The 27,733-nt window shown below is 40.6% G+C and overlaps 1 protein-coding gene across 1 annotated transcript in view; it reads left to right on the forward strand.

The window, feature by feature from the left end:
• TACR1 (tachykinin receptor 1) overlaps positions 1-27,733 on the forward strand; it is a 150,493-nt gene that overhangs the window by 59,423 nt on the left and 63,337 nt on the right. Inside the window, exon 2 of the mRNA XM_050754319.1 lies at positions 18,807-19,001. Within this exon, the coding sequence (XP_050610276.1) occupies positions 18,807-19,001 (195 nt within the window). The remainder of the gene's footprint in view (positions 1-18,806; positions 19,002-27,733) is intronic.

Here is a 27,733-nt window from a genome sequence, read left to right on the forward strand (position 1 = left end):
AGACTACAGAAGTGACCAATGAGGACAGAGCCAGGAGAGACAGATCCCCTAGTCCTTGACAGGACGACAGGCCAGCAGAAGTTTGTTTACCATGGTATGTTAATAACATACCACAGTCCAAGGCTTCGTCAAAACACAACCGCATCAACTGGGTGACACTTCCACCTGACCGGGATGGACTTGTTCAAACATTTCCTCAGTTTTGAGTCAAGAAAATGGAACTTCTTCATGGGAAAGAACCAGTTCAGCCCTGTAGTGTATTTCTATAATACTTGGGTAGCCACCACCTTCCTTGGGAAGAAGGCAAGAGCCCAGGCTAGGTAGTTTTAGTCATGGGTAGAAAGCAAAGATTCAATGAGTTTATTCACTCATTAATCTGCCCAAAGGGGAACTATCTCGTGGTACACAGCCCCTGGCACATAGGAGATGGAGAAGACAAATAATCGCCAGCAGTAATGCTAAAATCTGTGACTGAGCCATTCCCAGTGCCCTGTCTTCCTGCTGGGCCTCTGCACTGTGGAATACTCACATGCCCTTTTCCAAGTGGGGAATTTAAATCAGGCAGAACTCATGGGTGGGGTCCCCATCTCTACTCTGTAACTGCTGCATATCCACAAACCCCAGTTTCCTCACCTGCTGTCAAGGGAGAATGTGATGGTAAATGTTTGTCTTTCCCAGTACACCTCACTACTGGCATTCAGAGTCAGTGCCGTTTTATCCATTGAAGCTATTAAGCTGTCTTGGATGTAAAAAGGTCCTAGGTAGCACTGATGAAGCCTACGACTGTATGCTTAATACTCTGGAATGTCTTATGCCAAAGATCCCATCATAAAGAAACACAATAAAGATCTAAGAGTCTAGAGAAAGTAGATGAGTATAGGAACGACAAAGACGCTCTAAGTATCTCAAGTACTGGAAGATTCTAGAGGCCAAAGAGTCTTCCTGGACAGCTGGATTTCTTTGCTTTTTTTTTTTTTTTTTTTTTTTTTTTTTTTGACAGAGTCTCCCTCTGTCGCCCAGGCTGGAGTGCAGTGATGTGACCTCGGCTCACTGCAAGCTCCGCCTCCTGAATTCACGCCATTCTCCTGCCTCAGCCTCCCGAGTAGCTGGGACTACAGTTGCCCACTACACCCAGCTAATTTTTTTTGTATTTTTAGTAGAGATGGGGTTTCACCGTGTTAGCCATGATGGTCTCGATCTCCTGACGTCGTGATCTGCCCGCCTGGGCCTCCCAAAGTGCTGGGATTACAGGCGTGAGCCACCACACCCTGCCGACAGCTGGATTTCTAAGGAATATTTTCTCTTGGACCTAGAAGATGCAGGGAATTGGAGGGAGTACCATGCGAGACCACTCTACCTATATGTCTAGGATTCCATTTATAAAAACTCTATTTCATAAATACTAATTTTAAATAACTTGTAGAAGTGAAATAAAATAAGCCGTTCTTTCTATTAGAAAATACGGCCTTTTTATTATGCTCTGTAAAGACCTGGAATGTGTTGTCTGAAATCCTAAGGATGTCAGAAACATGCAAATTCTGGGTTTGCCTGAAGTCCAGTGGCCGCAGGGAGATCCAGTGTTCCCTAAAACACCAGGGGTGTTTGGAGGTTGGTATGCAGGCCAAAACTTGAGCTCACCACCTTAGTAGGACAGGACCGTAGTCTTAGCTCCTTCTAAGGGTGCAGGTGTACAACCACCGTTTATATTACTTCTTTTTTGGTACAAGAGCAGTTTTCAGAATTTATCTGATTCAAATTAGGGTCTCATTACCAAGAAAGAGAAAAGAACAAAAGTTGAGGTGGGCCACCAGCTGGCTCTGCTCTAGACAGTGATTAGATCGCCTGTCTGAGAATGGTGAATGGACATCTGATATAAAGAGCATCAGAGAATTTCAGGGAGGCACTGCTTTCTGGATGGGGGTGGGTGGATAGTCACTGACCCCACTGGATACTCAGAAGTACGTGAATGTAAGTGGATGAGACTTGACAGAAAATGCATGCTGATGCAGCTGGAAGTCAAACCACTGCTATTCCAGATGTTTCACTAGACTCCTCCATCCCCTTCCTGGGCCCCAGCCCATCTCCCATCTCATATCATTCCCAATCGTTTCTTAAGGATGTACCTTAATGCAGTAACAGTAACAAAGAGGAAAGTCTGAAGGATGGAGAAGTAATTTTCTGCACATTACTGGAAATCAGAAAATTATTTCTACATGTTGACCCCACTCAGTTAAAAAAGGTCATATCAAATCTGTTGAGTCAAACCATCCTGCTTCATGTCAGGCGGGGTACCCGACTCAGTGGCAGGGCCAGGTGACATTTCAGGAGCCACTGCAATATGAACTATCCAGCTCCTTTAGTTGGCCTAGTCACCCAGGGAGCCTGCAACCACTCAGAGTAAAGAGTCATAAAGAAGAAAGAAAATGTTGGGAGGCCTCAAAGCCTCTGGTAGCGATGAAACAGAAACAAAGCCACTGAAGCTGTTCAAACAAATGTCTTTAATCTGTGACACCTGTCACCAAGGCACAGAAACAGTACTGCAAGGTCAGAGGCCTTCATGACACAGTAGGAGAGGGAGTCCTTTCATGATCCCCTCAGGGGGCATTTTAAAGCTGGGCATAAATCATGACCTGTTCTGTGTGCAGTTATTCTTATAAGTAGAATCTGATTTTAATAAATTCCATCAACCCTCCAAATTGCTTTTTGTAGGAATAGAGTTGGTGCTAATGAGCTTGTTGCTAGAAATCACTTTCCTGAGCTTCTAAGTCTGTGTGTGAGATGGAGGTTCAGGCAGGCGCCTCTCTGTAGTGAAGAAACATTCACGGCCCAGGCAGGCCCCAGCGCTGCTCCTCCCTTCTGCTTCCATGGGAGCCTGGCAGAGGCAAGGTTGGGGCTGCCTAGGCCGGATGGTGGGCTCGTTGCTGTGTGGACCAAGGAGGACTTGCTCTCCTTCCCCTTTTCCTAAAAATGTTCAGATGGTCAAACCTAGTGGGGAAGAGCAGGAGAGTCCCAGGGCCTCAAGCTGCATTGGTACCAAATGAAGCTTTAGATCTCTCCCATCTGCCTCAGCTCTTCCCTCCTATTTTCTGACATGGACAGTTAACACTTCTCCAGTTTTATGTAAAGTGTTAAGCAAAAGCAGCTTCAAGACAACCTTCCCCCATTCCCTCAGCTTGATTTCTTCCCCAGCCCTTCCAATATAGAAACTCTGGAGCCACTCCTGACTTCAAGCACAGAATCCATCTTGAGTGTCCATGCCGCCTCTCTGGGCCCCACGGTCCTCATGTGTCTAGTGAAGGGACTGAACCAAACAGCCTTCAATCCCCCTCCCCATCCTAACAGCCTACATACTAACTGAGGTCCCTTGCACCATGAGTATACAAGGAACACTCATGCTGACCCAAATCCCTGACTCAAGCGACTTCTAGCCTAGTGAGATACCATTGACCTAACCATTTCTCCTTACGTGCCTGGGTTTCTTTCTAAAAGGCCCAAGTTCCACCAACCCCTGCCCACCCCCCTGTGCTTCCTTCTTGCTTGAGGAGGTGCTTTTCTCCACCTGTGCAATCCTGACATTCACAATCTGTGCTGCTTCATCCTCTGACAATGACCCACTAGTTCCTGCTGTCCCTGGTGGGCCTCTAACAACCATTCTCAGAAGTGAGATTTGCAAAAAGATGATGAAACAGAATTCCAGATGGAGAGGGGAGAATATAGGGGAGGTGGGAGAGGGTGAATCAGGCTCCTCCTCCACAGGAAAGCTAAGTCTTAAGGTCCTCCTGCAAGGAAGCAATTCGTTCCAGAAAACTCTGGAGGAGGTTCAATATGCAGCTGCTGGGTGTTAGTGCCCCCTTTACCGGTCTGCAATTTCAGCAATCGTCGTGCTTAAGGGTCTCTGTGGAATTAGCATGTGTGGACTACGGGGATGAATAATTCTACTCCAATTTACTTTCTCCCATGAAATACTATTTAAGTTATAAATTGAGTATTTCCATCCTTGACAGCAGCTATTAAGCTGACGCCACTGCCTCATTGGCCTTTTGCTGTTTTGAGTGTCTTTGGGCGCCTGGCCCTGGATCCAGCCAGTAGCACGGATAGTTTAAGTGTCTGGTGTCCTGGGTACCCTGGGTTTCAGCTAGGCACTGAATCTCTGGAAAGAGACCACACGGCCTCTGGAAGTTACAAAGATAGGAAGGGGAATGTGATCAAGTGTTGGGTGCCTGCTACGCACCAGACTTTGTCTATTCCCTTCATGCATATTATCTTGTTCGGCATCACTACCCAGTAAATATTATGAATCCTTCTTTCAGAATGAGAAAACTGGGATTCTAAGAAATCACTTTAAGAAGGATTAAGTAGCTGAAAAAGCAATAAGTAAGAGTAACGGGGAGAGGGAAAGAGATATGTCCTGTGCTGGGGGCCGCATAGGAAGAGGAAAGTCATAATTCAGGCAGCAGGGGTTCCACTGCCAGAGAATCCAAACCAAGGAAGTCTTATATCACCAGTAAGACAGGCCACAGGGTGGTCTGTAAACACAGATCTGGGAAGTGTTTACTTTCTGGAGAGCCTATTTCTCTCTTGCTCTGTGTTTGGCAGCCCTGGTTCCAGCATCTTTCATGTATTCCTTTGAAAGCTAGCATTCTCTCTGAGCACTTCACCAGCAGAGGCCTGCGAGACCTTGTCCTTCCTCACTCAATCCTCTATCCTTGTTTCTTCATCAACATCTGAGAGTCAACATCTCTGCCTGCTGCACGCTAAATAGAAAGAAGAAAGGAATCATTAAGTTAATCAGCTGGTAGTTACTAAGGAGCTTTCTTGTGCCTGGTCTGGTGCCATAGGGATTCAATGAAATAGAAGATGCAATACTGACTCCTGATAAGCATCTAATAAAATGTTGAAAGAGATTATAAACAGCCATTTATTTTTGCTTCTCTGGGCCTCTGTATATGCTGTGGCCTTCTCCTAGAAAGTATATTGCACACAGCTCTCTATAGATTGTGCATGCCAGCTCAATCTTCCAGGTCAAATTCAAATGTTACTTACCTCCACTGAGAAACTCCCCCAACCTCCCTGCCCAGGCATAAATGTCCTCCTGTCTGCTCATGCTTCTAATGCACTGTAAGTCCTCTGGAGCACACAGCAAATTGCATCTTCATTATCATGTGTGTCCCTCTCCAGAGACAGCCACTCCTTCAGAACATGAATATACTGAACTCTTCTCTGACATCTAGAAAGGGGGTTAAATAAGGCTTATTGAACGAGTGAGTTAAAAAGCAGGACAGGAAAAAGTACGGATATGTTACCAGAAAGCCATGCTGATCCAGGCCCCAAGAGAGGGTTCTTGGATCTCGTGCAAGAAAGAATTCAGGGTGAGTCCATAAAGTGAAAAAAGTTTATTAGGAAAGTAAAGGAATGGCTACTCCATAGGCAGAGCAGCCCCAAGGGCTGCTGGTTGCTTATTTTTATGATTATTTCTTAGTTATATGCTAAACAAGGGGTGGATTATTCATGCCTCCCCTTTTTAGACCACGTAGGGTAACTTCCTGATGTTGCCATGGCATTTGTAAACTGCCATGGCACTGGTGGGAGTGTAACAGTGAGGACAACCAGAAGTCACTCTCTTTGCCATGTTGGTTTTGGTGGGGTTTGGCCGGCTTCTTTACTGCAAACTGTTTTATCAGCAAGGTCTTAATGAACTATATCTTGTATCTTGTGCCTATCTCTTATCTCATCCTGTGATTTAGAATGCCTAGCCATCTGGGAATGCAGCCCAGTAGGTTTCAGCCTCATTTTACACAGCTCCTATTCAAGATGGAGTTACTCTAGTTCAGATGTCCCTGACAAATATATATCTTTATATGTTCAGAGAAAAGAAGGTTGTACTCATTGTTGACAGTGGGTGTGAGGATCCTGGATAGTGCCTTGATAAAACGCAAACCAAAGGTGCTGAAGCCAGACTTCCAAGTTTAAACCCAGCTCCAACACTTGGTGGATGAGCTACTTAACTTCTCTGTGCCTCAATTTCCTCGTCTGGAAAATGGAGGTCATAACATTAGCCTGCCTCAAAGAGTTAGTTAAAGATGAAATGAATTAATGCAAAGCAAGCACATAGAATGGAGTGGGGCACTTACCAAGTGCTTGGTATGCTAACTATGTGTTACTCCTAAGGACTGAAGTCAAAGAGAAGCATTCCCTTTACACCTTCCTGCATTCTTTAAATTTTTACTTGGAACAGTTAGACAACAAAAAGAAAAATGAAAAATAAGAGAGCAGCAAAGTGACAGACTAGATATCCTGATTGCTGCTCTTGAAATTAAACCAAAAATGCTGAATAATATACCACACACACAAAAATTTCTTCGTTAAATCATTCATTGTCTTGCAAGAAAGTAAAAAATTGCTCAAGTTAAAATTTAACTTGGAATTCTGGCAGGAATTCTACATATTGACAGCAGTGAAGCTGGCTTTTGTCTTAAGGGCATTTGACCTTGACCTTGACTCACAGAGTATGGGGACAAGAAACAAAGCCTAGGACCTGCCCAAGGTGGGTTGTCTAATAGGCCACCTTCTCTTGAAGTTGGAAACCAAAAAGCTATATCCTCAGTGTAAAAGAGAACTAGAAATGAATGCCTCGCCTGCCAACAGCTGCAGGAAACCTGCCCATCTCCAACCTTGGTGCTGTCAACAGAAAACAAACAAACAAACAAACAAAATCTCTTCTGAGAGTTTGTAGCAGAAAAAGTATCCTCACATGGGGATGCAGACCAAATTCATATCAGTTGGTTGGTCTAAAACAAACCTCACTCTGAAATCCAGTTTACAATGGTCCCAGTCTGGAAGTATTCCCAGGTTTCTGTCAAAAACAATTGTATATCATCTCTGAAGGAACCCACCTTCAACATAGGCATCAACAAATTCTCAAAGATAAAGTTCCAAAGAAAAGAAGCAGGATGCAGTCGGCATAAAACAGATAATGGAAGAAGTCACCATGAGTGAGAACCTGCAGAAGCAAACCCAGAAACTTAAGCTGTTAGAGTTAACAGAGACACTAAATATAAATTATGTTTATTATGTATAATGAAATAAAAAAGAAGCCTGACAATATGAGGAGCGAGTAAAAATTATAAAGAATGATTAGATTTTTTAAAAATATGCAATCAAAATTCTAAAATGAATAATAATAACAGTTGAAATGTAAAACTCAGTGAACGAATCTAATAGCAGATTAGACTTGCTGAGGAGAGTTAATGAACTGGAAGATAGCCAGAATGCAGCACAGAGGTACAGAAGGTTAGATTTAAGAGATAAAACTAAGAAGACAAAATTAAGTTGTCTTAGTTGACAGGTTGTTTCATTTTAGTGTTTTGCCAAATTTAATCACTGTATAATTGTGAGAAATGCAATTTTCTCAATTTTATACTTTATTTTCATAGAGAATGTTAATAATTTACTTAAAAAACAAGAAATCCATCAAAAGATTCTTTCCTCTAATCAAAATATTCCTAAGAGCAACTCAAGAATCTCAAAATTAAATTGTGCACCCCATAGGAGCTTTCAGTTTTTATTTTATGCAGTTTGTCTCTGGCTTTTATAGAAATGAATTTCAATGTCTTTTTGTTTGCCGGATTTGTATTGAGAAATTGCAACTCGCCAAAAGCTTCAGAAGTTAAAAATTTAGAAGTATTCCATTGAAAATATTTTGATTTACAATTTTCAACTAATTTTAAACAAAATATAACCAAAACTTTGAGGACTCATTTACAAAAAGTTTGGTACTATTACTTAGGTTAATTCACAAAACAGTCAAAGGCTCAAACACTTTTAAAATCCTGTGTAGTATACTTTTGTATTCATCATACAAAACCACACCCAAAATAAATTAGTTCAGTTACTGTATACCTACAAAACTTTTTATAAATTTCAGCTACAGCTTATATTTCAATTAGTAAGATATCACAGTTTATTTGTACATAGTTGCAAATTATGTGTATCACAACCTATTACAAGGACATTTCTGTTCCATGCCTTCCTTAATTTAGTAAGCGCATTATTTTTACCACAGTGTATTCATATTAGTACCAAAACAAATTAATCTTCACTGCTGAACTTTGAAATGGACTCATGATAACATTCACAACAATGTCCGTGCTTTCACCTTCCAAAAACTTTGAATCTATGAATTGAATTTTTTTTAAAATTGGCTCATTATTGGCCGAGTGCGGAGGCTCACGCCTGTAATCCCAGCACTTTGGGAGGCCAAGGCAGGCAGATCACAAGGTCAGGAGATTGAGACCATCATGGCTAACACGGTGAAACCCCATTTTTACTAAAAATACAAAAAATTAGCCAGGTATGGTGGCAGGTGCCTGTAGTCCCAGCTAGTCGGGAGGCTGAGGCAGGAGAATGACGTGAACCCGGGAGGCGGAGCTTGCAGTGAGCCGAGATCGTGCCACTGCACTCCAGCCTGGGTGACAGAGAGAGACTCCTTCTCAAAAAAATAAGTAAATAAAAATAAAAATAAAATTTCTCATTATTGAAATTAACTGATTTTCTATTTGAAAAATCTGATAACACTGATATAAAATTAGAATCGTTTAGCTATTTGCCAAATTTTTCTGATAACTAAGCCAACATATTAATAGCTATTACTTGACCTTTTGTACATGCACAAGAAACATTGGAATTGAAAAAGAGTGAAGTTAATTTAGAAGAACGGTCGTTTAATCTAAGTGAGAAGTCATGCTTCACAGAATGATGAGCAAATGCACCATTTTCCCTGCATAGGTTAAATAATTGTCTTTGAGCATGGTTGTCTTAAAATAACTACTAACATTTGGTGTATATGCTGCTGCTGCTTCAGCAGATGTGTGTCTTTTGGTTTTCACAGGTTCAGTGATTAATGCTTTGGCCTGATAGAAGGTTAATGTCTAAAATCATTTTGTGCAAGTTACACATTCATCATCAACTTTTATGAAAAGCAGAAATCCAGTACTAAACTTTTCATTTGACATGTGCTTCTTTGAAATTATAACTTATTGCTGTCAAAGATTTTTTTTTAACTAAGAAAGCACTATCAAAACTAAATAAACAGTTGTGGATTTACACTCTATAAGAGAAAGCAAAATCACTGTAGCAAGGGTGCCCAAATGATATTCATACTCTCCAGAGAAGGATTACTCAGCATCCTTCCTGGTCATGTTAAACTGTTAGGGGCTTCCTGCTGAGCCTGCCACCCCATCTGGTGGCTGCAGGCACAGGACGCAGCACAACAGACTGGTACATCAGCTGCCTGACGGAGGCAGTGGCTCTGAATAATGCTGGGCACCTGAGTCTGAGTACACTTCATTTGATTAGTGATTGTCTTGCCTGCTGTACTTCAGTAGGAGACATTTTCAAGGTTGGGATTAGGGTGAGGCAAATATAGCATTTGCCTGGGGTGCAAAATTTAAGGGAACCCCAAAAGTTCAGCAATCAAGACAAATAATATTTTAATGCAATACATTAAGATATCAAATTTAATGCACAAAAATCTATGATTAACAAAATATCAAAATTTTAAATAAAGACAGGATTTAATTCCTCACTTGCACTGTGAGTGCCTCACTCACCTCACTCCAATCCCATCCCACAGATTCTGCCTTTGTGGTTCGAATAAAAGAGATCTGTGGGAGAAGAGAGGCTACCCTGAGTGAGGAGGCAGAGAAATTTCATTCTCCCTCCTAGCCCTTCCTTTAGCCCCAAGTGCCTCTGCTTTAAGTTTTCTGCTGCCAAAATTAAAACTCAAGCCTATGGTCACCCAGAAAACATGCTTACCACTGGGGGAAAGAGGATGCCAGAGAATCAGGGAAACTCTAAATATACTTGTGAGTGACTGCAGCAGTTTTTACATAGCCTGCCAGGCCCAATGCAATGGATGGTTCAGCCCTCCAAAAAATGCATCATTTTCTTAAGATTTCAAAAAATTATTTATTTGTTTTTATTGACATGTAATAATTGTACATATTTTGAGGTGCAGTGTGATATTTTGATACATGTATACAATGTGTAATGGTCATATCAGGGTAATTAGCATATCCATCACCTCAAACATTTACTATTTTGGGGGGTTGGGAACATTCAAACTCCATTCAACAACAATTTATTGTGCATTTTCAAATAGCTAAAAGAAATGCATCTTTGACGTTGTCCACAAAAACTTCAAAATTGGTCAGAAGAGAGCATTAATTATTTAATAACTTAATATCAAGGCCACACTGCATAAGATGAAAATATAATTCAAAGATACAGCCAACTACATTTTCCTAACTAGCTTGCCACAGAGGACTACTCAATACTGCAGTGACAGCAGAGGCCAAAAAGCACAGTGCCAACACTTTTAAAGATGCCCTAAATTTGAACTTCTTTCCATTATTGAGTTCCCACTAAAATCATGAATTTCAATCAGTGCAATTCCCCCTTTCCCTTACAGTAATTAAAATCTCAAAGACATTACAATCCAAACTATTCTCTTCTTTTTTTTTTTCCTTACTCTGCTGCTGGAGATAATGTGGTCGTATTATCACATCCCCAGTCAAATTTCTGTAAACCTGAGTCTCCCTTGTGTCCCCACACACCTCCTACCTAAGTTGTAGCTCTAAATCGCAAACAGGTCAATGTCACAAAGGATCTAGTTTGTCCCAGTAGCATTAACCTTTTGCCCAGGGGATAGCTATTGCTGTGTGTGTCTGTCTTACACATGTCAGCACAGCCTCAGGAATGGAGTCCCAAATGCAAGCATAAGATGCCACAGAGGAAGAAAACAGTTACAAATGTTGTGAGCTATCAAGTCGCTTCTGCCAATCCTTGACAGAAGCCCTCAAGCTGGAAATGAAATGGTGTATTACTTTACTCACCTTCCATTGCATTACAAACTTGCTACCATTTCTCTTTTCAGGGAGAAAAAAAAATGCGTGCTCTGTCTTCCTGCTTCACCCCAGCCACTCCCACCCCTAGTCCCACCCCTGAGGGGCAGCATTTTATTGTGAATGGCAGGATCCCAGCGAGTAGCTGACTGGTGCTCCTAGTGTTGCTCATTCCCAATGCTTACTGTCTGGCCCACCTGCTGGCAGAAAAACTCAGAATATTATACTTAACTTGGACCTTCACTGTCTTTTCCCCTTAGTTCACATCAGATCTTAGTCATATGTATTTTTATGGTAGCCCTGGCTCTGCAAAAATCAAAGGGCTTAACCTGGGCTGCTTAGAGGACACCTTCTATCTAATCCCAACTAGGGCGCTTTATCAATCCTGGCTTAGTGCCTAACATTCCAAAATAGCTTTAAGGAGTTCCCTGTTGAAGGAATACTCCAGAATTGCATCTATCCCTTTGTAATCTTGTCTTTTAAGACTAGTCTGAATGCCCTAAGTGGAGCCGCCAGCTTGCAACTGCTGAATGAAGATGGAGTTCTTTGGTCAAACATCAACTGGCACATCCAGGCAAACTTTTACCAGTTGTGTAAGGCTCTTTGGTAAGTTTCCCAAAAGATAAAAATATATGTGAACACAATCACTGCCCTCAGGAAGCTTACCGTCCAGTGATGGGATAGAACAAGATCACAGATTGTCCTGCTATAAAATAAAATGAGATGGTTGCATAAGGGAGAACAGCGAACAGGAGCATGGGAGGGTATTCAATAGAACGTGGTTATGATTATCTCCATGAGATTTTTGAACAGTCGAAAACGTTTTCCTGAAGGAGATGGATTCTGATCCACATTTAAAGGATGAATAAAATTTCTACAGATGGTAGTGAGATAGGAAGTAGAATCTAGACAAGGCTGGCAGGCTCCCAGGGTCTGGTATCACCTCCTCTCATGAGCTCCTACATCAGGTACTTTGTTTCCTAATAGCCCAAGGACTCTATTTCTGAATCTTCTTTGAACAATATGGGTCATTCTTTGATCACACATGAGACAGGACAGCTCAAACAACAGTCAACAGCATCCCCTCCTTCACTTCACCCTAAACTGTCACAGGCCTTCAAATCCATCTGTCTTTACATCCATTTTTTATGGTCTTGTCGATGGCGCCCTTGCTGTCTGCTGGCACCTTTTGAAGTGGGTCCACTGATGATGCTGTGAATCTGCACTGCACGTGGAGATCAAAACCTCATGCTTTTTAGAATTGTGCACAACATAGCAGTGAGGACACAAGGGATTCTGCTGCTAATATTAATAAACAATAATTAATTAATAATAAAAATGATTTAATGGTGTGTGAACTTTGTGTCATCTCTGCAGGCTGCTAACGGCCTCTTTGGTTATACAGCTCTGTGAGCTTCAGCTTAGCTAAATAGATAAGGATGCTGGTCAAGTGATATGCTTAAATAACATCCCTGAATTTTGATGATAAAAAAATATCCTGGAAGAAAATCTCAACTGATGAAATGTTAGTGACCTCAGGTAAAAAGACGGTGTGCTCCCTGAAATGGAGGGAGGATGGAAGGAGAATGGATGGAGCAATTTGTTCAGAAGAAGAGCCAAAGGGTGATGCCACATAGAAAGATAGAATCCAAATTTACTTCCGTCAACAGTATATAAGTGTTCCCCTTTCTCCACAACCTCGCCAGCATCTGTTATTTTTTGACTTTTCAAAATAGCCATTCTGACTGCTATGAGATGGTATCTCATTGAGGTTTTGATTTGCATTTCTCTAAGGATCAGTGATATTGAGATTTTTTTCATTTGCTTGTGGCCACAAGTATGTCTTCTTTGAAAAGTGTCTGTTCATGTCCTTCATCCACTTTTTAATGGGGCTGTTTTTCTCTTGTAAATTAGTTTAAGTCTCTTACAGAGGCTGGATATTACACCATTGTCAGATGCATAGTTTACAAATATTTACTCCCATTCTGTAGGCTGTCAGTATGCTCCATTGATAGTTTATTTTGCTGCACAGAAGCTCTTAAGTTTAATTAGATCCCATTTGTCAATTTTTGCTTTTCTTGCAATTGGTTTTGGTGTCCTTGTTATGAAATCTTTGCCCCTTCCTTTGTCCAGGAGGGTATTGCCTAGGTTGTCTTCCAGGGAGGGCTTTTATAGCTTTGGGTTTCACATTCAAGTCTTCATTTCTTAAAGAGCTAAAACCAGAACTACCATTTCACCCGGCAATCTCATTACTGGGTATATACCCAGAGGAATATAAATCATTTTATCATGAGGCTATACACATGCATATGTTCATTGCAGTACTATTCACAATAGCAAAGACGCAGAGTCAACCTAATGCCCATCAATGACAGATTGGACTTTTAAATGTGGTACACACACACCACGGAATACTATATATAAAATTCTTTCATAAAAAAGAATGAAATCATGTCTTTTGCGGGAACATGAATGGAGTTGGAGGCTATTATCCTTAGCAAACTAGCACAGGAACAGAAAACCAAATACCACATTATAAGTGGGAACTAAATGATGAGAACTCATGAACACAAAGAAGGAAACAACAGACACTGGGGCCTACTTTAGGGTGGAGAGTGGGAGGAGGGAGAGAAGCAGAAAAAATAACTATTGTGTGCTAGGCTTAATATGGGCGATGAAATAATCTGTGCAACAAACCCCTGTAACATGAGTTTCTCTATAGAACAAACCTGGCACATGTACCCCTAAAACTAAAAAAAAAAGCTGAAAAACTAAATCCTGCACAGTTCCCAACATATAGTCAACACAAAAGTTAGTCAACAAGTAGGTATTGAGGCTTTATTTAAGGGCTTAATGTCAAGAGATAAAAAATTCTGGAGAGCCAGGTCCAGTGAGGTCACTCCTGCAGGATGATCCTGGGGGATGTCTATATGACAGAAAACACTTTGAGCAATAATTATTCTCACATAACAGTCTTACATGTGTTCAGACTGGGAGGAATAAAGGTATACCATATACGCTTTTCTCCTGCTACATTTATTTTCACTCAACAAGGCTTTATGAAACCACTATGTGCCAAGATACCATTTATGTAACCAAACTTTCATTGAGTATTTACTACATTCTAGGCACCTGGGCAGGCCAAGGACCTGTGGAGGGTAATAAGGGAAAAGAAGGATATGAAAATAGAAAAATAGAGGCCCAGCATAGTGGCTCATGCCTGTAATCCCAGCACTTTGGGAGGCCAAGGAGAGCGAATCACTTAAGTTAGGAGTTCAAGACCAGCCTGGCAAACATGGTGAAACCCCTTCTCTACTAAAAATGCAAAAAAATTAGCTGGGCATGGTGGCGGGTGCCTGTAATCCCAGCTACTTGGGAAACTGAGGCATGAGAATCACTGGAACCCGGGAGGCAGAGGCTGCAGTGAGCCGAGATCACACCACTGCACTCCAGTCTGAGTGAAAGAGCGAGACTGTCTCAAAAGAAAAAAAGAAAAGAAAATAGAAAATAAAGTGAAACGTGGTCAGCACAAGGTTTAGAGATCTTCACAGCAGTAAAGGTAGGGCACCAAACCCAGCCACAAGGACATGATGACTGGGCCAAGTTGTGAAAATAAACAGGAGCAACCAGGAAGGGACTGAGGAGGAAAAACATCCCAGATTGACCACTGCGCTCATGTAAGAACCGGGGTCATATGTGATTCTGGGTCATGACTGGCCATAGACCACCTTACTGACTGCTTGTGGGACACAGGAGTTATCTACCCAATGAGTTCCCATCTGCCAAAGGTAAAGAGTGTTTCTGAATATTACACCATCTTCTCCTATGGTTCTAATTCCTCCTGCTCTTCACCTCCCGTAAACTAGACCTGGGGACAGCAAGCTATGGGCCAGGGGCCAAATGCAGCCTACCTCTTGTTTTTGTAAATAAAATGTTATTATCATACAGTCATGCCTAATAGTTTCCTTGCTGTCTGTGGCTGTTTTCACACTACAAAGATAGAGTTTGATAATTACAACTGAAACTATATGGATCACAAAACTCAAAATATTTAATATCTGTCTTTCCCAGAAAAAAATTGCCAATCCTTGAGCTAGACTATAGCAGCCATACTCTCAGCTCTTACCACCCTGGTTATCTGAACTCAGGAAGATATGGTCCCTTAAAGGAAACTTGTAACACCCCAGGAGTGAGTGGGAGAAGCGAGGGCAGGAACTGGAATTGGATGAGAAAGACTGTGGAAGAAGGGCCCCACCGGACAAATCTCATAGTAGAGGAAAGACATTCTCTCTGCCGAGTGTTTTGGGACTGGTAGAAGAGGAAGTTATGAAGATACTGCCGCTTGTCAGAGGATTGAAATTCTTTTTCACAGTAAGATTGTTTCACACTGCCTACAAGAAAAAAAAAATGTGCAGCAGAGAGTTCTTTTCATAAAGCATCATCATGCAAGAGGAAGGCTACATCTCAGGTTTTTCAGCTAGGAGGACACATACAATTCAAATCAGAGCTGATGGCCCTCGGTGGGACTGGAACCACCTGAAGTAGAGAACATAATCCACATCCCACACACCTCCAGACCCCCGTCTCTGGCAGCCTGATGATTAATGCTTACACCAGAAAGACGTTTCATTGACTGCCTTAGAGTCCCGTGAGCATGATGTAGTCAATAAATATTTATTAAATGTATTTTCCTTGGGCTTGCAGCACTTGCTCATAACCAAATAAGCAAGAATTGCTCAGGGTGGTTCCAGAAAAATATATAAATGTATGTTAATGGATCCAAGCTAGAAATGGGGAGTAGGAAAGAAACTGTTCATCCATCTGTGTACAGGTTATCCAAATGGTGCTAGCTTTTGGGTAAATAAGAAAAAAACATGTTAAACAAGTCCCAGAAATGAGGATTGCAAGAGAGAGATAGAAGAAAGGAGGAAGGAGAGGAAAGGAGGGAAGGAAGGAGGGAGGGAGATTTACAAATACCTCTGCTTTGAACAAATGAACATATATACATTTTTTAAAGCCAATCTTTCTTTTTTCTCTCTGGCTTTATGTGGGTAATACTTTCATCTGTCACTAAAATGGCTCCTACACTCAAGGAACGGCAGAGAGTTAACTGAAATGGGTTCCCAAATTGCAACTTTTGCAATAAGGATAAAATATGGCTTTCTGCCACCCATTTGGAGTTACAGTGCCAATACGCTGATGCAATCCCCCATAAGCCCAGTCACATTAGATTCTGAATGGTGTATCGCCAATCTGAGCATGGGGAGTGGTGTTAGGATTTGTTTATTTAAGACTGAGCATTTATCCTGGATGAGAAACAAATTAAAATCTTGCATTTGAGGTAATATTAAAAGAGGGCAATGCAATTACCACATTCTCCCCTGAGCGTCCTCCTTAAGGTACTGTGAAGCCTGAGAATGCGCAGCTGCCAGCAGGGGTAGGAACTGTGCAGTGCTGGAGGTGAGATAAGGCATCTTCACGGCTGCATTTCCAGCTTTGTAGGGGGGAAACAATTTGCCTTTGGGAAATAACCCAACAAGCAATCCTATGGTTTTAATACAAACACTCAGAGAGGTTCTGGCCATGATCATCTGGGTCCAGCCCTTCACTGAATTGGAAAGATGGCAACGATAATGGTTGAACAGGCCTACATGTGTTGGCTCTGAGTTTCCCCCACCCACCCCACCCCATGACTGAAGAGGATACAGGGCTCCACCACTGTCAGGCATCAAGGAAGACACAGGTCTAGGGGAGAAATCAACACTTCTCAGGGTCCTTTTCAGGGGTCTACTGCAGAGATGGAAGGTCATCTATTCTATGGTGTCCTGGACCTGCCTTGGCAGTAGTCATGGCCCTTTGCAGGTAACCTAAAGGAAACAGACAATGCTTGATTTGCAACATCGTGAGAGTTGTTTTAGCCCTTTTGATGACCTTCAGACAGCATTTGAGTGATAGGCTTTACAGCATCAACAGAACCAGGGAAACTTGCCCAGAGATGTATAGATTACTACACACCCCCAACATCATATCTTTTCCAAGTCCCTTCCTATAATTCCACTCTCTCCTGACTTTAAGACCACCTACCCACTTTCTAAAAGAGGCAGAAGGAAGAGTTTCTAGGAGTTTCCTTCCTGGGAGTCGTCATGACTTCTGATATAAAGGTTGACATGAAGTGTCCTCCTAGTAGTCAGACACTATACACTGAACACTTTCAGTGGCCCTTACAGACCAGAGAAGGAAAGCCCAGGTCCCTAGCACCAAAATGCAGAGAAAAGTTTCTAAAGTTTACAGTGATAAGAGGATGCTAAAGGAAGCCTTCATGCAAACAAAGCCTAATCCTAACATGGAGAAAGAAGAAAGCTCCAAACGCTTCCTGCCGTTGGGGCAGGATGCTCAGCAGGCTCACCCAAATCCAGCACACCTCTTGAAGCCCCTCCAGTAGACCACCTGCCATTCCAGGGCTTGAGTATCTCCGCAGCTCCCCTAAGACTCTAAGTATTGATCCAATTACCACTTGAGGTCACTTATCCTACTGCTGTGTTTTGAGCTGCTTATTGATGCACATTTTCTCCCTGGAGAAATTACAAGCTCATAGCCCAGAAGGAAACACTGTGCTCTACCGTGGCAGGTGCCCAGTGGGAATTGATTGAGCGCATACTGAATAAAATTGCTTTACTTGTAACCCTGGCCCTAATTCTGGTCTAGAGATCCTAGGAGTCCAAAGAATCCAGCAAAAGAATTATGTGGAATGATGTGGAGCCAGCTGACAGCTGTGCTGCTCTTTGTCTGCAGATTTTTTAAGTCTCCGTTGACCATTCTGTCCCATGGATGTTGGAAACACCTGACTGTCAGAGAATCAACGTGTGATTCTGAGGTTTTGTCAGATAATATTTAAAAGCCAAAGGCCCTATAAGATATCATTCCTTCTCTTTAAAAAATGCTTATTTTAAGGTATAGAGCTATAAACTTTACAAGAAAAATATGCATAGAGAGATGTCTTTGAAAATGAAAGAGGCAGAATTGATGTGCTTATCACTGATATGAAAGGCTGATAGGAAATACCTATCCTTCAAATCTCTGCAACATCTCAGGGGCTGTGCACAAATGCAAACATGTGGACACATTCATTCAGATGACACTGTTTAATGCCAGAGCCCAGGAGTGAGGAGATGGAGGAATGGCTTCAGACATGAAGTCATCATTTGCTGTGCTCCACTCTTCCTGCAATGAAATGTCATCCACACTGGTCCTTTGTGCATTCTAGTCTGTCTGCCTCAGCAGGTAGAGACCGCCTTTCTCCTCATGAAGTATGTATAGTCAGCCACACACTGACTCCTAGATGCTCAAAGAATCGATCACAATTTCTCCAGGAGCTGTTGTTTTTTGCTGACTTTAGGCCAATGCTTTGTCACAGAGACGTGTTTACTTCCCCTCAAATTGTATGGACCGAGGTAGGACTGCTAACCTTTTATAATATCACATAAGGATTGAAAAAAACTACTATTCTGATCACCATTATCCCTTAATCCAGAAAGAATGAAAGTCAGTCTTTATATTAAATAAATTTACAACATTGTTCTTATTTTTCTGATTTCACTTACCTATACTTGGCTGTCCTGTCCCCAGCACAAGCATTTCAGTAATGAAAATGTCTCTCCTTGAATGTTGCTAGATGGGTTCTGAAATACTGAAAAATCTAGCTGGCTTTTCTTAGGCATGATGGCATTGTATGGCATATCATAAAGCTTAAGGATAGAATATGGAAAAGGAATTGGAAAATAATTGTATAAATCATCAGGAATCAAAGGGTTTCCATGAATTTTTTTATTGGCAGGAAAAATATGGAATCTCTGATGCAGATTTTGGTGACCAAATCAGAACTTTATTCTTTCTTCTCTGTTCCAGGTACATGGCCATCATCCATCCCCTCCAGCCCCGGCTGTCCGCCACGGCCACCAAAGTGGTCATCTGTGTCATCTGGGTCCTGGCTCTCCTGCTGGCCTTCCCCCAGGGCTACTACTCAACCACAGAGACCATGCCCAGCAGAGTCGTATGCATGATCGAATGGCCAGAGCATCCCAACAAGATTTATGAGAAAGTGTGAGTAGAGATGACTCCTCATGCCAAAGCAATGATGGTGCAGGGTGCCTTCCTGGCCCCTTCTTGATCTTTCTTTCTTTCCATATTCTTTTGCTGGTACAGATTTAATGTGTATCTGTAAGCATTTCTCACATATACTCTCATATCACGTTGCTATGTCCACAGTTATCAGGGGACTGTAGTATCCCAAATACTATTTTAAGCATTGAAAGATAATTTTTGAAATATAAGATCTAGATCCTGTTATAGCAGAGCCATATCCCTCGGGCCTTTTACCAGAGACATTACCCTGCCGGGATCTGCCTTTCTTTGCCTAGGAACTTTTTCCTAAGCTACGGAATGCGGAATGCCGCTCTTCTCTCCTGCACAGGAGGCGGGAAGGTGGGGAATTACCTCCCACTCCCAGCAGCTCTCAACAATGACTGAAGGGCTGCTCTGTCTGTGAGTAGCCATTCTTTTATACCTTTACTTTCTTAATAAACTTTCTTTCACTTTGCACTGCAAAAAAAAAATAAGAAAAAGAACAAAGCCTGAGGGGAGCTGGCATCTGAACACCCGTCTCTCACCCCTCAGGGGAGTGTGTCTCTGTGGTGTGTGTTTTACATCATGTCGAAGATTTTCTTGTGGGATTAATCTCCAGGGGTAGCTGCCTGGATAATGTACCCTTTATTGGCCACTGTGTCTTCCCTATACTACTGCCCCCTTTCCCTACTGGTGTTTCTTCTCCCTGATAAGGTACTTGCACTTGAAAATCTTGAGATAGAGATTCCCCTTTGCAGAAGACCAAAACAATACACTTACACCCAGGATGTTACAGCTGGAGAAATAGAACATATGCAGGTGAAACACAGGCGAAGGCCAGGCCAGGCATTGAGACCGTATGAGCTATGGGTCCCTTACAGGGCAGACAGACTTACCTTCTAGGGGCCTGCCTGATCACATTTAGGGTTTTTCAAAGTATCCCAGCAATTTTCTCCAAGACTTCTTATCCTCGAGGCAACATTGAAATGGCATATTCTTTGTTCTGCTCTGCTCGAGTGAGCCACAATGTGACATTTATATTACAGTTAGTTTTCGGGGCTCAGAGCACATAGATAACGTGGATCTTTTTGAAAGCCCTCTATAATTCTCCAATCTCAGGTTTTTTATGTGAATCATAAAAGAACACTGGTGTTAGAATCAGAAGATCTGAATTTTAATTACAAGATTGCCAGTTACTGGCCATGTGACCCTGGCCAAGGGTCACAGCCTCTCCTCGTTATTCAAATAAGAGATAATAGAGCTCTGTTTCCTATAAACAATTCTTGTGAAGATCAAACGACATAATATATTCTCACTTGTAAGCTATTAAATGCCATACAAAAGGTATGAACCAAATTGATCAGCTGACTCAGATAGCAGTATAATTATGAGACCTTGAAACTTGAGTTAAAATGAGACGCCACACCTGTCATTCCCCCCAAGATTTGAGGGCTGAAATCCTGTTGCACACAGTTACCCAGCTGCATCTGTTCCATGAGCATGGAAATGCAGCTTGCCAGAAAGCAATACATAAAGCTCAGACGTCGCCTTCCAGACACAAACAGTGGGATTTAATCGATCAAGCAATGGAGGGATTAATGCTCAGCCTAGGAAATATCAAAAATTATTCTTTCAAATGAAACTACAAGCCTGAGCAAGGTCCCAGAGGGAGAAAGAACACAGCTTGTTACAAGCCATACAGGACCTGTGAACGTGTTCAAGCCAGAGGGTTTCCTCAAAAGGGAAAAAAAGTCTCTGAATTAAAGCTCATTATACAAACTGCTTCAGAAATCTCTCCCGTCGTGTCCATGGGCTGTAGCTCAGCTCTTAGTTTTTCATGGTCTTTTCAAAATCTGATCACTTTCTACAACTTTTGTTTCAAAATACTCATAGTTCTTTAATCTTATAACAAATTCAAAGTTTAACTTGGAAATAAAGATTAATTTTCCCACAGATCTCTGGGGTCTTTTCCAAAAAAGAATACTGTTTTGGGGGGGAGTCTTATTTTTGAACATTTTGGTGTTTTATGCTTATGAATGACTAGAAAATCCCTTTGAGACTCAACATGATGTGTTGGATTGTCTTGTTTCCTTGCTTTGAGAATTTAGGGTAGCTGCTACTGGATATACAGTTACGATTGCCCTTGTTGTTTATTTCATCATTTTAACCTAAAAAATAAACTTGGCTTGACAGCATCTATTGTTATCTATTCATGAATTGTAACATGTTTATTGATACAATAGTAAGTCAAAATAGTGTATTTGTCACTCACTGAATGACAGTGATGGAAACATAAGTGCATAGCATAGCTTTATTCAAACCTATTTTGTTTTTGTCAGTATCATTCATAAAACATTATAATATATTTCTAGACAATTTCAATTTTACCATGTCTAAGCAAACTACTTAATTATATTCTCTTCTTTTAGAAGAAATGATTGCCACTTTCACAGTACACAACAATCCCAAATTTGAAACCAGATGGAAACTTTGTTTTGAGGCAGTATAATAATTAGAAGAGTGTGTGCTCTGGAGTTAGATGAGCGATCAGTTCCCAGTCCCATCACTGTCTAGCTGACTCATAATGGTCAAGTAATTTAAGGCTCTGAGCCTAATAGTACAGACAGTCCCCCATTTGCGAAGGTTCAAATTGCAATTTTTCAGCTTTACAATGGTGGGAAAGTGATATGCATTCAGTAGAAACTGTAATTTGAGTATTCATACAACCTTTCTGTTTTTCATTTTCAGTATAATTTTCAATAAATTACATGAGATAGTCAACACTTTATTACAAAATAGGCTCTGTGTTAGATGATTTTGCCCAACTGTAGGCTAATGTAAGTGTTCTGAGCACGTGTACGGTAGGCTGGGCTAAACTATGATGTTTGGTAGGTTAGGTGTGGTAAGTACATTTTCAACTTAAAATATTTTCAATTTATGATGGGTTTATCTGGATCTAACCCTATTGTAAGTTGAGGAGCAGCTGTACATTCCACAAAGAAGCATAGAGAGATGTAAGTAAAAATAACCTACATGAAATCCTCAGCCTAGTGCCCTGCATAGAGGTAAGGGTCTAGTGAATGTTAACTACCAATGTTAGCATCATTCATTAATCTGGGTTCACTGGAAGATGATTGGCAGCAGACAGTGTGATGGGCAGATGCTTAGACCCGATTTAATTGATGAATAATTTGTGTAAGCTAATTACATGAAACGTTTCGTGAAAAATCTCAGGCTGCTGCACCTGCCTTCTGGCTGTATGGTGGGCCTGCAACCATGATCATTCATTCAAACTCTTTACTAACTTTTACAAATACAGTTAGACTAACATTTACTAAAACATCAATTAAATTAAGCCCTATTAAAGACAGGAAATCCGATAAAAGAACGGACAAAGGTTTTGAACATGGGCTTCACACACACACACACACACACACACACACACAATCCACACAGCCAATAAATATATGAGGAGGCACACAACTTCATTTGTTACCAGTGAAATGCAAATTAAAGCGATAATGAGATCTTACTACACAGCCATCAAACTAGAAAATATTAAGAAATCTGACAAAACTAAGTGTTTCAAACTGAGCAATAAGAACCTTTGTCAACTGCTAGAAGAAGTATAAATTAATAATTACATTGGAAAAAAATTTTTTTTTTTTTGAGATGGAGTTTCACTCTTGTTGCCTAGGCTGGAGTGCAATGGCGCTATCTTGGCTCACTGCAACCTCCACCTCCCGGGTTCAAGCAATTCTCCTGCTTCAGCCTCCAGAGTAGCTGGGATTACAGGTGCCCACCACCACGCCCAGCTAATTTTTTGTATTTTTAGTAGAGACAGGGTTTCACCACGTTGGCCAGGCTGGTCTTGAACTCCTGACCTCAGGTGATCCACTGGCCTCGGCCTCCCAAAGTGCTGGGATTACAGGCATAAGTCACCATGCCCAGCCCAGAAAATACTTTCATAGTGTCTAGAAAAGAAGAAGCTATGCATACCCTATAACTCAGAAATTTCACTTGCAGGTAATTACCCTAAAAAAAACCCATGCACGTATGCACTCAATTACATCAAACATAATGTTCCTATCAGCATTGCTCTTAATACCCCCCAAACTGGAGATGTTTCAAATATCCATCATCAGTAGAATGGATTAAAAAAAAAATGTGGTGGCCCAGTGCGGTGGCTCTTACCTGTTATCCAAGCACTTTGGGAGGCCCAAGCAGATGGATTGCTTAAGCTCAGGAGTTCAAGACCAGCCTGGGCAACATAGTGAAACCCCATCTCTACAAATAAATTAGCTCTGCGTGGTGGCAAGTGCACCCGTGGTCCCAGATACTCGGGAGGCTGAGGTGGGAGGATCGTTTGAGCCTGGGAGGCAGAGGTTGCAGGGAGCTGAGGTCACTCCACTGCACTCCAGCCTGGGTGACAGAGTGAAACCCTGTCTCAAAAAAAAAGAAAAAAAAAATGTGGTGTTTTATAAAAATTTGAAGTGCCTTATATAAGTAGAAGTCAACACAAATATAGATTGTTTCTCTCTTTATAACACAAAACATAGCCTATTATGCACACTGTTATGCACCTTGTTTTTTTAAACTCAGTATGTCTTAGAGATATTTCCATATTGTTCATAAAGAGCTTCTCTTTTTTTTTTTTTTTTTTTTTTGAGACAGAGTCTCTCTGTGTCACCCAGGCTGGAGTGCAGTCCCATGATCTCAGCCCTCTGCAAGCTCCGCCTCCCGGGTTCACGCCATTCTCCTGCCTCAGCCTCCCGAGTAGCTAGGATTACAGGCGCCCACCACCATGCCTGCCTAATTTTTTTGTATTTTTAGTAGAGACAGGATTTCACCATGTTAGGCAGGATGGTCTCCATCTCCTGACCTCGTGATTGTCCCTCCTTGGCCTCCCAAAGTGCTGAGATTACAGGTGTGAGCCACCGCGCCCGGCCCCTTCTCTATTCTTTTCTTAGTATTCCACTTTTTGAATGTATGCTATTATTTAACCAATCATTTATTAGTGGAGTTTAGATTGCCTTCAGTGGTTTGCTATTACAGAATGCCACCATGCATAACACTTATAAATATCATGCAAGAATACCTATGGCATAAAATCTCAAAAATAGACTATACCATCTTAATTTTGATATTTGCCCTCCATACAGGATTGTACTAATTTACATTCTCACCTGCAATGTGTGAGAGTTCCTGTCTCTCCACGGCCTCACCAGCAACGTATATCATGAAGCTTTTAGATTTGTATCCATATGATGGGGAAAAAAAAATGAGAATGGGATCTCATAGTTAAAATGCTCATTTCTCTTTTAGGAGTGGGGATGAACATCTTTTTATAATTTAATGGTCATTCATATATATATATTTTATAACCTGCTTATTTCATTTACCATATCATAAATGATTTCCTATGTTATTAAAATTGTTTCTACGACATGATGTGAAGACATACACACGCACGTGCACATACACACATATGTTGTTAACAAATCCCCTTTTGAAAATGTATTACTTCAGTGGTTTCTCTTAACTGACTAGTAAGATAAGCCACTAGCTTCAAAGTGAGCTGCTTCTAGCTATATTCCTAGATCCCTGAAGGAACTGGTTCAGTTTTGTCTGCCATTCCCTGTCTATGTTTACAATCCACAGTTATAGATGATTTCGCTAACATTATAACATTCATGAAAATGGGGACTTAGGCTCATCATTAATACAATATTATCATAATTTTTAATTAAGTCCTGCAATAATTAGCAACCCAGCAGCTTAGCATGGCTGCTCTGGCAAAACTATGACACTACACAGGAAGTTCTAGGAAGGTGGAGATGACTGACAGGTAATAAAGAAAGATTTTACATGTGATCAAAGGTGACTTTTCCCATTGGAAAAGAAAGCACAGAGAAAGAAAGGTGAATGCATGAAGAAGAAAAATTTGGCTTTGCAAAATGTATTAACCGTTTCCTTTCTTCTATAAAAACTGTGAGGAGTATGCAGTAGTTTTCAAAGATAATCAGAGCTACACCCACTCTTGTAGTTGTTATGTGGGCTGTAAGATGGCGATGGTCCCAGAAGGTACTAGGGCAATGCCCCTGAGGACAAGGAAGATGAACGAGCCACCATTTCTTCATCAGAGGACCCTCCACCAAAGCCGAGAAAAAATCTGTAATGAGGATGAAAAATGAAAAAGACATCCAAAAAAATGAGATTTAGACAAGCTGGGAATTTCTGCTTCCCTGAGTCATTTATTAATATTGGCCATATGTCATTTTCTGATAATTAAGTTTCTATGTACATAACATTATGGTAGAGTTTTAGCAAGAAGTAAGACATTCCTATTCTGAATTCTAAATATTACCAATGGGAGAGGAGACTATGTTAGAAAACAGAATCGTTCATTGATATTTTGTGGAAATGTGAGTGAATATGAATATGTTAGCTCTAATATAATTCTCTACAGGTACCAACTGTAACAGAAGACTATAAAAATATGCTATTGTCATTATTTACAGCACTTTATCTTTTGTATATTATGATTCATTATCAAAAATCAGCTGAAATGTTTATATTTATATGTATTATTTACTTTCGTTCACAATAATAAAAATTGAAAATCAGCTCATTAACAGGGAGTAAGACAGGAATATTTAAAAATATACCTACAGCACTACTTCTCAAATTTTCCACCTTCTTGATTATTTTACAAATTAAAAACAAAAAATGTGGATCCTTTGCCAAGCTGCTCTAGGCCTTGGCCAAAGGGGTGTCAACATATTTGTGTTTCCGGGATTGACTGTTTATGCTAGCTGTTGTGATTAATCTCTTCCCCTGACACCCTCTACACTTATAAATATAGCCCAGAGCCCCTAGTATTATCGCCTTGGCTGATGAAAAGCAATTAAACTGAGAGGGAAGAGTGCATTGACACTGCAGGGGAAGATGCTAGCATAAAAACATGCCCTTAACCTTGACCCCCAGACAGAAATCAGAGTGAACAAGGTCAAAAAAAAAAGGGGGGGGGAAGTCCATGTTACTGCAGAAACTAGGAAGGTTGCCACACAAATGTCAGAAATTTTACTACATTTCTGGTAGACATTGTACAGATAGGGCCAAACAGGAGGCAGCCACCAAGGGCTGTTATGGCCTCTATATACCAGTAGCGCCTAATTAGGAGGTGAAAGTGTGAGCCTTGAAGCCTTGAGAAAGATGGGCCCACCCAATTTAGGACTCCTTTGGGGTGCTGCCATCAACTTCCGGAGGCAGCTGCCCTCAGATGGAGAAAGAGAAAGCACAGAGGCCAGAGAGCATAATTCACAATAAGATTAAATGGATGATTTTCTACAAAACCATAAATTATCAAACTGATACAGCTTGGAGGTAAAGGGGAATGAAACTACTGTTCAAAAATTGCATTTACAAAAGGCACTGGGATCAAAATCTGTGCAGGGAAAATCTTTCAAATACCCTTATAAGTTCTTCAAGAGTACAGAACAATATGGAAATCTTGCTCATTTATTATAGAGATTTGGTAAAACCTAAATACAGAAAGCTAATAAAGACAACTCCAAAAACAAACCTTCAGACCAACTCCATTTACAAATATAGATACAAACATCCCAATTAAAACATTCACCAAAAAAATACAAATTATATTGAAACAGCGATGTTATGTTTTTGAGCATGACTTTTTCTAGCAAATAATACTAGTAAATAAATTATCAGGAAATCTGTTATTATATTTCTTCAAATTAATTTGTTAAAGGAGAGCATCATATATTTGCCTCAAGTAATGCCAAAATTAAATTTGTTAAAATGTAATACGTGTTGAAGAAAAAAGTAGCTCATTTCAGCAATAATTATTCAGCAATAATCCTTGACAAAATAAAATGAATAATGGATCTCCTTTTCAACAAAAACAAAGTAAGAATCCTGAGAATAATTAAGAAACAGCCAGAATTTATGTGAAGAAAATGAAAAATATCATGCTAATTTAGACTTTACTGGATGGTATAAGAAAATATTTGAGGACTACATTCCACGTGATTCAAAATGCAGAAAGTGTTTAAGGGTATGTAGAAAACAGTTTCCCTTCTATCTTTATATAATTCTTAAGGATATCAGTTCTTCTCAAACTATTCCTAAGAGTATGTTTAGGCAGTTTGATAAAGTGAATCATCTGAAAGAGTTAATGGTTAAAAACTGTTCAAGAAAATAATAAACAAGAAGAATTAATTTTGATATCAGCAAAATAACTTTTAAGAGAATAATAATAAATGACTTGCCATTCAAGATATCAAAATACACAGTACTAGAAGCAGAATCGTTCAATAAAAGCAAACTAGAAATTACACACGCACACACAAAAACTCAAACGTATAAAAGTTCGTGTTTAGTATATGCTAAAGATAGCATGTCAAATTTGTAGGGATTATTCCATAAATATTTTTGGAAACCTGAATAACCTAAAATTGTAGGATTCTGTACTTGAATGAGTTTTTAGATTACTCTCTATTCTACTGCTGCCCACAACTTGGAGAGTCACAATATATAATAGCATATTGGAGCCTTTGAGAGGGTTTCCTTTTCAATTTTTTTAAATTTTATACATAATATATTTGTGTGGTTTAAAAATCAGGGAGTGTAAAAAAGTAATTAGGAAAAGATTTCTCTCTCTTTCTCTCATACTTGCCCTCTTTCTACCC

Source organism: Macaca thibetana, chromosome 13, assembly GCF_024542745.1.
Source record: "Macaca thibetana thibetana isolate TM-01 chromosome 13, ASM2454274v1, whole genome shotgun sequence".
NCBI lineage: Eukaryota > Metazoa > Chordata > Mammalia > Primates > Cercopithecidae > Macaca > Macaca thibetana.